Source organism: Morone saxatilis, unplaced genomic scaffold, assembly GCF_004916995.1.
Source record: "Morone saxatilis isolate NCDOM2014 unplaced genomic scaffold, NCSU_SB_2.0 Contig11, whole genome shotgun sequence".
NCBI classification, from domain to species: Eukaryota; Metazoa; Chordata; class Actinopteri; family Moronidae; genus Morone; species Morone saxatilis.
The window spans coordinates 21,748,948-21,761,525 of NW_023339663.1; the positions used below are offsets into that span (position 1 = coordinate 21,748,948).

General features: G+C 38.4%; 1 protein-coding gene and 1 pseudogene across 1 annotated transcript in view; both read right to left on the reverse strand.

Moving 5' to 3' along the window:
• Window positions 1-5,080: 5,080 nt before the first annotated feature.
• Window positions 5,081-6,651, reverse strand: LOC118320957 (annotated as a pseudogene).
• A 1,752-nt stretch (window positions 6,652-8,403) lies between these two features.
• Window positions 8,404-12,578, reverse strand: part of chrna5 (cholinergic receptor, nicotinic, alpha 5) — a 6,160-nt gene continuing 1,985 nt past the window's right edge. The window contains exons 2-7 of the mRNA XM_035652286.1: window positions 11,827-11,978; window positions 11,584-11,628; window positions 10,562-10,671; window positions 10,097-10,274; window positions 9,331-10,008; window positions 8,404-9,085 (exon numbers count right to left, since the gene is read on the reverse strand). Of these exons, the coding sequence (XP_035508179.1) occupies window positions 8,927-9,085; window positions 9,331-10,008; window positions 10,097-10,274; window positions 10,562-10,671; window positions 11,584-11,628; window positions 11,827-11,978 (1,322 nt within the window). The 3' untranslated portion in view covers window positions 8,404-8,926. The remainder of the gene's footprint in view (window positions 9,086-9,330; window positions 10,009-10,096; window positions 10,275-10,561; window positions 10,672-11,583; window positions 11,629-11,826; window positions 11,979-12,578) is intronic.

Consider the following 12,578-nt stretch of genomic DNA (forward strand, 5'->3'; position numbering starts at 1 on the left):
ATAACGTTGGAATGATTAAACAAATCCAGAAGAAAGAACATAATGATACCACCTTCATCATAAACAGAGTCGGTCTTCATCACAGTGGAAGTTACAGCTGTGTTTACTCAACACATGATTATTCGCCTTCCGAAGTAACCAAGAAAGCACACGACCCCATTGAGATTTTGGTTATAGGTATGAATTTTCATTCCTATAAAAGCATTATGTCACTGTTATTTCCCTCCACTCATTTTGTCCTTCTGCCGAACAGCCAATTTTCTCTCTGCAGATATTTCAGTAGCCGGGCCGTCGGCTGTCAGTGAGGGGGACGATGTTGAATTCAGCTGTACTGTGTCTGAAACCCTGCAAACACTGGGTGGATGTCAATTGATCCACTCTTACCTTAAGAGGAATGAGACCATCCTCCAAGTACAAACATTTAATGTCACACAGATGGAGGCGACTTTCACCATCCAAGATGCAGTCACGAGGGACTCGGGTAATTACAGCTGTGTGGTGCTGCCATCTAAATGCATCCAAGAGCATGAGAAAACACTCCATGGAAATAACGCAGTATCACTCGAGGTCAAAGGTGAGGGTGTCAGCTCCTCGTGATTAGAAAGTGCAACAGAGGCATCTAGAAAAAAATTAATTAAGTTATTCAGATTTTTCTTTTTGAAATTATAATACATATTTATTGAAATACAACCATGTTCTTCATGCTGGGGCTGACATGTCTGTTCTGCTCTCCAGGGAGTTTGTTTCTCCCAGTGATTGTCTCTTGTGGAGTGATAAGCATATTGATAACACTGGGTATGTGCCTGTGGTGCATCAACAAACCAGGTCAGATGACTGAAGGCAAATCACTCAATTTTAAAGTTCAAATTCTGTATTGCACTTCGGTTCTTCTGTCCTATTGTTACTAACTGATAAAATAAATGCTTATACAACTCTATGAATTATATTTCCTCAGTGTCTTTAGATATACATTTATGATCCTGATCATACCGAATGCATGGTTTACTTCATTCCACATTTATTCTTTTTTTCTATTTCAACAGGCGGCTTCGCTTTGTGCAATCAACGGTGAGTTTTAATCCAATCTTACTGGTGCTGTCTGATGAATTTAAGAGCAGTGGCAAACATATTAACAGATAGCATAGCCTCATAAACTGGGAGTCACTTTGAGTTTTTTTTTCTCTGTTATTTGTGCTAGACTAGATGCAGGATGTTTACACGGGGAACTAAAATATTCTGGATGCACAACTGAACAATCAAACGATGCTGGGCTGATTAAAGGGTTTGCATATATATCTTGAATTGTGTTTTCTTACAGTGCAGCAAGTGAGCAGGCAAATATAGACATGCTGGAGGAACAGCAGGAGAAGACAGAAGAGGGTCTGGAAGCACAAGATGGTATGTTGAAATTGGAATTACAGTAAAGGCATACTCTGGGGAGACTGCAATGAAATTACCTATGATGACTTAGAAAGAAAACACAATCTAGCTACATTATGGTCTGGGCAAATACCTCCTGTCCTTGGACACTTCCCTAGTTATTATTTTTTTCTCTCTAATGCTTCAAATATTTATATGTGTATATCTCTCTTCTCTCTTTTACAATATTTTCTTTTTCAATTATCAGGAGATTCTTTTAGCACGGAGGAAGAAGAAGGGTATGAATAAAAAACTATTTTAATACAAATCTTTACTTTATATTAAAGCATGTGGGGAGTAATGCTTGCTAAGATATGCATGGTATATTAAAAAGCTATAATGTTCTAAACTCTGAGAAATAATGGAATTTGTTAAATGAAACTGACCTGTTACTGAAAGAGGAAAAATTCAGATATGAACTGAACATTTTCACTCACTTTGACTTATATTTTAAAAGTTGACTTTTACAGTTCATCTTGAGAAAAGAAAATTACAATGGATTAAAAAAAAATCTTTCCAAATACATAAACCATAAACTTACTTTTCACAAAAGAATTGCTGCAACATCTTTAAGGGTGCACAATTTTTAATATACAACAACAATATATTATTATTATTATTATTATTATTATTATTATTATTATTACTACTACTCATTGGCAACATTTTCTCAGGTATCAGAATGTTGTGAATGCTGAGGACAGCACTTACTCTGATGGTTTGGAGGGAGTGTACAGTGTTGCAGGTAAGTGATGAAATACTTTGTTCTATTACAGGTTTTTATTCTCTATTGAATGTATTGAAGACTATGATTTCTAACATGCAGATGAGAGTGAGAATGACTACGATGAGATTGATCAGATGTGTGCCAACTAATACATTTTGATTAATAAAGGTACTGTAAAATGTTTAGTTATCATTATAATGAAGGGGCAGAGTCACTCATTTATTTTTATTGTTTGGATGTTTTGTTTCTGTTTGCATACAAAGCTCAATAACAAGACAACATGGGCAGAAAGATTCTAAAAAGAATAAAACATGTCATAAAGTCATCTGCTTAGAAGGCATTACATAGTATGATGCTGCCTGGTTCAGCAGAGCAGGTTTGTCTATCAGTTAGTGCAGTGCATGTTACAGGAAAACCACATCTTAATTTGTTACAACGGGACAGACCTGAATAGCATTTTGGGGTTAGCTTTCTGACTCACAAGGGCCAATTCTCTCATGACAGCTTAAAATAATAACCAAGAAAAAATGCATGCCATCTAACTTTGAACTTCTCAACCACAGATGATTCACCTGCAAGATCAAGTTCAACATATGTGTATGCCACGTCCTCCAAATATAAAAAACGCAAGAAACAATGTTAATCTGATTTTATTGTCGGATACATGCATAACTGTAATGCACCCATGTTTTGTTCTGTCTGTGTCACATTTCATTAAGGTAAGGTAATGTTAAAATGTATAGTGAATGAAGAAGGAACATCTGAACTCCATTATTAGCCTGATCAGTAGTATATGTGGAGGAGGAACTGCTCCTTGTGGCCAAGGGTAAAATAATGTCCTCATACATTACATTTTTACATGGATCTTTTCTTTGTTGCAGAAGGTTTCAATTCATTTTTGCCTATTAAATGAAATTAATGTGTTCCTGCCCCTTTGTACAATCAATGCTTTAAATAATGTACTACAGTTTGTTTTCAAAAACAAACACTGCAAGTGTTGTTGCAGTGATTGACTGTACTTTGTAATAAACAGTATAGAAAACAAATCTCTCTATCTAACATTTAATCACATTTGTTCATTGATGTTAACACTATCCAAACATGTAAAGCATATGCTAATATAACTAAAACTGAAATAAATGGCTGATTTTAACAACAGCGTAATTTTTAAATCAGACATTTGAAATATATTTGGACATACTGTATATGAATACAATTTAAGAAGAGATCTACCTTTACTTCAGTAAAAGTATCTGTACCACAATCTAAGTAAAAGTCCTGCATTCAAAATTCTACTTAAGTAAAGGGTACAAAAGTAGCTAAATGTAGACTACTGGAAATATAAATGGTAAAAGGTTCTGGAGGGGAAAAAAAGCCCTCCTCAGTGCTACATTATTATACTTTAATTTCTAGATTAATACTGATGCATCAATGCAAAAACATTTTCCTTTTGTAGAATGAAAAAGATCTGCTACACAAATCTGTATTATTTGATTATTTGTGAAATATTGGATAATTTTACTTCCATAGTCCTCAAACACTAAATTATACCATGTTTAGTATGCAACAAGTTTGCTTAAGTAAGCTTAAGTAAATGTAGTTCTGATGACTACAGCTACAGAATAAAAGCTTAATTACTTACGTTGTTTTAACTAAAAAATATAAATAGAAATATTCAGTCTTGCCATTATCAAATTATAGACTAAACACTCGTAGGCTTCTTTAAAAAGGTTTAAATAAATGTATTTATTTATTTTGAGGCTTTGGGTTTTGGAACACTACATAGGCATGTGGGGATTAGGGTCTGTGTATAAAGAGCAGATTTACCTAAACACAGCATCAAAAGGGTCTTACCCAATATCCATGTTACACATGGATAATGAATTGCACTCTCACCCTCTGTCTTTGTTTTCTCTTTTTGTAATGATTAGACACTGTCTAGTCAGTAATCTATAGTAGCTGCCTGCACCCACTTTTACCCGAGTGTACCCTTACGAAAGTTTAACCAAAGAGTTTAATGACCGGATCTGATAAGAAAGGCACTCCATCACTAGTACTGACTGTAATGACTTAGCATGTTCTTCAGCTGATGAGCTACCACTCAAGAGGAGCATCCAGTATATTTGTCACTGCTGCTTTCCTCCCCTCTCTCATTAGTGCTGCAGCTCCTGTGGGAAATACAAGGCGGAGCTGATGGAAAGAGTGAAGTTACTACTTTGTCATCAAAAATAGGGAGCAGATGTGTGCAGTGCTGCACACCGAGAGCCATGTTAACCTTTTTGTTTTGCTTGCTATACAGTTTTTCACTGTAATTTTCCATTCTGAACATGTGAAGTCATCATGAGAATTTCTTTTGGAGGAAACCTATCCAGATTGAAAATGTAATAAAATTGTATCTCATAATGAGTGATTGCAGTATTGCCAGCCTGCCATGAAAACCAACTTGTAATCACGTAGCAAAGTTCTCTGTTAACTTCTAGTCAGCACTTCTAAATGCTTGCTGTGCATGCTAAACCTGAATCTGGATTATGTCACACTGGTTTTCACCCTGCCCTTCCTTGGAAGGGGTTGGCCTGTTCTCATTTTTACATGGCTTTGGAAAGAGCCTCACACAACATACCATTATCCTGCATGGAAAAAATGGAAGAACAAATTCCTGTTATTCAGTGAAGGCTCAGATATGCAACCCAACCGTATTTCCCCTGCTGCACCTCAGGGGGGATTAGCCAGTGGACATATCTGTTTTATAGTTGAATCTTTTTTTTTTTCATGGAAATTTGAAGAAATTGATGCTATTGAAGCAGGCTTTACATTCAGAAATAATTCAGACTTGTGACAGATTTAAATTAAACCTCTATTTTCAGTTAATTGATCCTAAACATGTTATGTAGAAAGAGCAGCACAGAGTTACAGAAATTTGCATTCATTCATTCATCATTTTTCATTTGTTTTCCTTGTCGAGAATTTCCCAAGAGATACACTCCGGAAAAACACAAGATGTAGAAAAATAATCACTGCAACAGTAGTCAGAAAAGACAGAACTACATCCACAGAGTGGTAGGAATACCAGGGCAGTCTGTAGGACTCTGTTCTCAAGTGAGCTGCACCTTTGTGTCTCATGACAAACTCTGAGGGCATTATCCAGGGGCGTCTTGGCTGATCTCTGTGCAGCCTGGAGAGTCTCTGCATGTTCATACCTGTAAGAGGGCTCATTCAGGACTTCTGTATGGCCTTCAGGAAGTTGTTGTTTTTTGTCCCACTGTGGCTAATGTGAGAACTCTGACTGCTCCTCTCTCTTCTTCAGACGCAAGCAGGTTGTCCGTATTGGTCGAAAACACAGGCAGACCACAAACTGGGACTCCGTGATAAATAGCCTCTTGCACGCCATTTGTTCCTCCACTGAGCCACAAATAGTTTTTATCTTAGGATGTCCTAAAAGATCATTCTGTGGCATCCAGTCAACTATTAAAGTGTTGTTGCCCAGAGTTGCGGGTCTGTCACCTTTATGCCTCCAGATCACTTTCTGAGGTAATTGAGCAAAAGTAGCAGCGATCTCGTTTGTTATATCAGCAGGAACAAACGTCCCAGAGACATGATGATGACTCCCATGCTCTAACAGAACTTCTGCAAAACTTCCAGGTGTTCAGGTAGAAGGGTTTACACTGGAACCCTCCCATATAGACAACATTAGGCATGGTGGGGCGAGGAAACTCAAACACAAAGTCTGCTCTCATGAGCCACAGATCTGCTCCCTGTAATAAGTTACTATATCTGACTTCTGGGCCGAAAAACTTATCACAAACAGCTTGATACTGAGGGCTGATTAAAAATCGATCCTGAAATTGCCAAATGACATAGAAAATGAGGTTTTTGACTCTTTGTATGAAAGTCATTTTGTCTGTCAGTCCTGAGCCAGTCATTGGGATATAAGATAAAGGAGAAGGTGCAAGGGCCAGATGTCCCTCTCCGCTAGTTGTCCATCGCACGTTATAGACCAGAGGTACTTTAAGAGCGTGAGCCAACATTATACCTGCACCCCATGCCGGGTCAGTAAGGACCATGTCATACTTACTCTCCTTTAAACTATTCATTAAGTCTCTATCTGTAAACATCTTAGTAGCCATTTTGCACATTATTCTATGCATGTTAAACATTGCAGTAAACATCTCAAGCTGCAAACTGGCAAAGCTAAAAAATGAGCTCTCTCCCCTTTCTATATCAATGATCTTTATCAGGATTGGGTTGATAAAGTCATGATTAAAGGCTTCAGAGACTGGAACTGTGATTGTCTTGTAATGCGGAGATTCGTCATGGATGTACCAGCTTTGATTGGTTCGTACCACATCAACAGAGTGTCCTCGAGAGTGAAGAGCTTTGATCATGATGTCCATGTTCACCCAGTGGCTTCCTTCTAAAGGAACTATCAAAATCTTCCCTCCATGACAAACTCTCCATGACAAGATAGATAATAAGAAAAGAAAAGTTGCATTTCCTTGGGGGCGCATCTTTAATCTGAAAGGAAGTAAACAAATAAATCTTCATGCTTAATCACTCTGGATAAGAAAACTAACAATAAATGCCAAATAATACATTTAACACTTTTTTACATTAAAACAAATTCTGTGATATAAAATTAGATGCAAGGTTGATCTGTAGCATACCTGTTTTACATGAAGTAGGTCCGGGCATGCATGTGCTCAGATGTCAGAGTGAAACACCGAAGATCCAACTGAATGCTCAACTGCAAATTCCAGGAAAGCTTACATAAGTGGATTACAGATAAGCTGTTATTTGGACTTTTTTCTTCTAGATTAGACAACAAGGGGGCCCCTTTGTTGAAGCAGTTGACAGAAATGTGTTACAGTTGCTTATTAGTACCTCCCTATGTGAATTCTTATCCTTATATGAAGTAGTATGTCGCTGTCAGTGTTTCATATTTATAATCAACAACATGCTCTTTTTAGTGGAGGATTTTCAAAGGTATGTTCACACAAAATCCCGATTAAGATTGACAGCCTTTGATCCTTCGTGAAAAAGTCAAGGTGGTATATATAAATAATATAATAAATAGTGTTGTGTTCCTCAGATCAAAATAAGCAGCCAGTGGTACAATTACCAGAGTGCACTCTTATTTTAGGTTCAACCAGAGAGTTCAATGGCCGTATCTGATAAGAAAAGACACTCCATCAGTAGCACTAACTGCAATAAAGACTGCATTTATTTTTGCCTCAGAGTAAATGACTAATCCAATATACAGACGTGAATTGAATGTAATGGTGTTTTTTTCTGCCTCAGAAGTTTTCCACTGTTTTGAATTCCATGCAAAAACCTTTTTCCACATCTTATAAAAAAGGAGACAGGTAAAAACAAGACAGAAAACATGAAGAGGGCTGGTATGAAGGAAGTGTCTGAGCCAAGAAACAGATGAAAATGAGCCTTCACTTTCTGCTAGACTCTTCTGAATTTCTACTCCCTTTATTCTTCTCATCCATCTTTGTTTCGTTTAAATATATATTATAATATTATTATTATGATTATATTTATAATCTCTTTATATTGAGTGTAGTAGTAACTTTAATGTCCACATTCCATGGCTACAGTCACCACCATGTCCATGCTGATGGTGCCTTTGTTGATTTTTTCAGCTGTAATGTAAAGACATGGCCATGCAGGGGCAGTGCAGGCTCAACAGAGGGTGTGCTGCTCAGCTGCTGGAGTACAGAGAGACTTCCTGGTTCTTGCACATGTGGATGGAGGTGTAGTAAATACGGCTCCTTTATTACATTTCTCGAAATGACATCATCTGCATGCACATCAATCAAATAACAAGACAGTTTTGGAGTTGTCACAGGACCTATGTTTCACATTTGATGGAGGTACGTCTTTGTGCTAAGCTACAGTAGGCTAAAAACATCCGGGACCCACAGTATCTCTGTCCTGATCTTTTACCAAGATTTGTCTTACAGGCCTAATAAAGAATGCAGGATTTTTCCTCAGGTTGAAAGCAACTAATGCCTTAGAAATACAAGTGCTGGCAAGAATCTCTCCTTCCCACGCACAGCCTAGTAGAGTGAAGAGAGAAACTATTAAACCAGGTGTGTCCCTAAATAGTAGTGTCTGACTTGTGTGCACTTCTCCAGAAACTTTAAGAACTTTCCAGACTGATGCTGATGCCAGGATATGTGAGGGTGATTTATGAAAATAGAACTTAGGAAAATCAAAGTTGAACAACCCATTTTATTTGAATTATACCCCATCACTGTGTATTGGATTTAATTGAATTGAATTGGTATTTATCCTGTAACTGGCATGAACATGAGGGTAGTTAGTGAGGCATTTATCCTAAATGATCCTGTGAGAACATTTGGCCAGACCAAAAGATACATTTCCACTCTTTGATGCCAGCAATTATAGTTCGTGAAATGAAAGTATTGAAATTTATTGATGAATGAAATGTGGGCAAACATGCTTTTTTCATCATATGAAGTACATCAATCGATTTTTTTCATTTACATTTAAACAAAGTCAATTGTCTCAAATTCAAAGTCTCTCTAAAAAAAAATAAAACATGTCTCTGTTAGATATACTCAGCAAACGAAGTCCCCAGTCTGCAGCTTGATCTCGAGCCCAGCTGTGGCTTACAGAGTGATGGTGGATAAGTAGAGCAGGACCGTATCTGAGCGGTAATCTCAGTATCTCAGTCAGTCAAATCTCAAATAAGACCCATAATGAGCTGTTAATGTGCTTTGCCTCCAGTAATGGTTAGTTGAACGGTGGTTCTTAGAGGGTACTTCCAGGATGGTTAGGGACGATGATGTTGGCCCATTTGTAAATAACCGGAATGAAGAGGAGAGCAGAGCCCAGAATCGACACCAGGAGGAAGGCCCACAGAAACATTCTGTCCAAAACCTGGGCTACAAACTTCCAGTCTTGTACCACCTGAAACAAAAACGACGCACAAGTCAGTCTCTAGACACATACTTAATAGTCATGCTTACGCCAGATTTGGAGCATCTATGTGGTGAGTAAGTGACATACAGTATTCCTTCTCCTGAGGTTTTATTACAGCCTTTGTCATAATTTGTTTTTTTGTTTTATATCAGAAAAAAAGGATGGTGTCAAAACCGATTGCATTTTTATTACTACTTATGGATGTACTAATACAGAGAATCCAAAATACTCACCTCTCTGACTTCATTTTCTTTAACCACATGCATGGTTATGTAGCGAATAGAGTCCAAAGCTGCTTGTAGGTTATGTCTGGTGTAGAGGAGAGATGTCAGTTCAGGTGCTGAGTCCTTCAGATCTCCTGTTCTGGCCACTCCACCTGTGGCGTAACGGTCCACATGGCTGCGCATGCACAGCAGCTTAGGCAGCCGATGCAGGAAAATCCTCCTCACCCAGGGCGCCATGCCATGATGTGTAGAAGAGGAGCGATGGTGGATGTTGATGGCAAAGACGGTGATGATAATGGAGAGCGTGACGAAGATCATGGTGAAGACCAGGTACTCCCCGATGAGAGGGATAGCCTTCGAAGAGGAGGGGATGATCTCCTCAATGACTAGGAGGAAAACTGTGAGCGACACCAGAACTGAGGTGCAGAGAGAGATCTTCTCACCACCGTTAGATGGCAGATAGAAAACAAGGATAGTGAGGAAGGAGAGGCCAATGCAGGGGATGATGAGGAAGAGGGTGTAGAAAAGAGGCAGCCTGCGGATGATGAAGAAGTAGGTGATGGTGGGATAGGAAGAGCTGCCATCTGTCCTCAGACTACGGCTGCCTGTGGCCTTCACTATCTCCCATTCACCGTTGTCAAAATAGTCCCGCTTGTCCACATGGAAGTCCTCCAGAATTATGTCCACCTGTTAAATACAGAGTGAAATCTTCTGTCAAACACTGGTCATGACTAACACTAATATACTGAGCATGTACTACGGAGTAGAGACTCACCTGGGAGCCATCATATGTCCAGGAGCCAAACTTCATTGAACAGTTCTGGAGATCAAAAGGGAAGAAGGTGACATCAATGGTGCAGGCAGACTTGTAATTGGCTGGTGGTGTCCATGATATGGTTCCATCATACTTAACAACGGCCTTGGTGACTGTACCTTCAAAACGCCCATCTGAACTGTTAAAAAAAAATAACATTAGCTTATATAATACTCATTTATAGAACTTCCATTTCATACAGAACTGCTTGTTCTTTTAAGGTTAATGTGGTCGCATTTTATTGAGTTTTACAAGTTAGTTTCATTCTACTTTTCTTCTGTATAGGTCCTTTGAAATCATTCTAAGATTTTTTATGATACAGTACTGTCAGTATATCAGTATGGTCATGACCATCCTATACATTTTGGAAAATATCAAATGCTTGACATCCATGTTATTTCCTTCCATATATATAATGACACATACTTATCATAAAGTACAACGTCAGGGAGCCAGATCCTGTCAGAGGGGACTCGGATAATTGTGATGCCCAGATAGTCGTCAGGGTTCCATCTGAGTTTCCTGTCAATCCACTCCTACATACAGGAAACATTGAAAGTGTAATAAAAACTCATAAAAAAAACATGTTTGAAAAAAATATGCTAATTTGCGAGAATTCAGTATTGATGACACTCACTCATTTCTGTACACTAAGAAGCTACAGCCAGTAGACATGTGAGTGGTATCAATCTTCTCATCTAACTCTCAGCAAGAAGCAAATACGCGTATTTTCCAAGATGTCAAATGTTTTGTTTAAATTGGTATACTCTGTATGTGCTTTTTGCAAGCATGCAATATTTCTCCCAGCTCCAGAGGAGAATACATATAAAGCAAATACAACAAAATGTACTGTCATTAGATTGCTAACAAGCAAATCTATTTGATTGGTCTTAGACCGTATGTGAAACAATACAGTATTAAATCAAAAAGGTGACCTCCGAGATAAGATACAATTACAAAATCTGACATTCTTTCCCCTCTGCAAATGACATCTGTGATAGATAGACATCGCTATTCGGGCTGCTGCCCTTCCAGTTCTCCTTTTGCATGATGCAATCCATCACTGTGAAAGGGGGCAACTGACCTGAATGAGTCTGGTCTGTGGGGATAATCCATAAGATACATGACAGGACACTCAACATCATGAATAACGTTGACAGGAGCAGGAGTGGGGAGGAGGCGGCTTGGTGCGTGGGCACAGGGCTGAAAGGACTCATATAGGCTGGTGACACACTGGTGAAATGCCACCAGATCAGATTAAAAAGTGTTGTGGAGAGCCTGACTGGTTGTCTAAATGTCATGTATGCCAGAGGTTGATTTAAAGTATTTCCACAGCCATAAAGTAACAGTAAAAGCCATACCCTAACAACATAGCCTTTATGTTTACTGATGATGGTGAAATGTAATGCTGCATCAGTTGCATGGGTTAGATGTATAGCTCTACTTACCTGTTTCATCCACACATTGGTGGTCATTCGCTGATTTTTTTCATCCTAGAATGGAAACAACAAACCAGTTCAAATTTCCATTTAAAAAGTAGCTGAGTTGAAACATCTTGCAACAATTTAAATGTAGTAGTATTATGTCTTTCAGCCCTACTAAGTTGTACATTCATGTAGTCTACTGTTGTTAACACCTCAGTCGCACACATTCATAAACAATATCAATGACCAGTCCTTTTCTATCCTCACCACATCAACTAGCTGGGAGATGGCCAGTCCAAACTTCACACGGATCGTCTGATTTAGGTATTCCACTGGGCGGACCCATTTCTGGTAGTTTCCAAAGAGGTATTTGAACAGCTTATCCTCTGCTTTTGCGTAGGAGGAGAGTTTTGGAACCCCTAAAAGGTGTGAAAAGACAAAAAGGTTGAAAAGAAAAATCTAATGTTTATTTTAACTTGTAGATAATTCACCAAATGCAACAGCACCTTTGATTTATTCAGTATATCCATGTAGACCATGCTCTCAAACAGCACTGCATTCACCTCTCTGACCTTACTACAGTGTTTATGTCTAGAGTTTCTGGATATTACCTCTGTGGTAAAGCTTGGGTTTCACAAAACAGATAAACCAAAGCTTTGACACAAACACACACTGAATATATACAATGGTGTTCAGAGTCCTTAAAATGTATAATGTATAAAAGGACTCATGAATTACAAAATTACTAGATTTGACACCTGTCTGCTATCCATCAGTAACAGAGATAGCAGGTGACCTTTACCCAGTTTCTGTAATGGAGCCATTATGAAAAAAAGGATATGTAGCAGTGATGAGGGGAGTGTATTCAGTGTTGGGTTAGTAAGTTTTTATCTCATTTGGCTGCTTACTGTCAACCAGAGCCAACATAATTCTTTTTTCTCTTAGTGATGTACACTATAGTATCCAGCTAACAACACAGTATGAGTCAGGATTTCCAGTGTTGTCTTTATTTTGGCAGT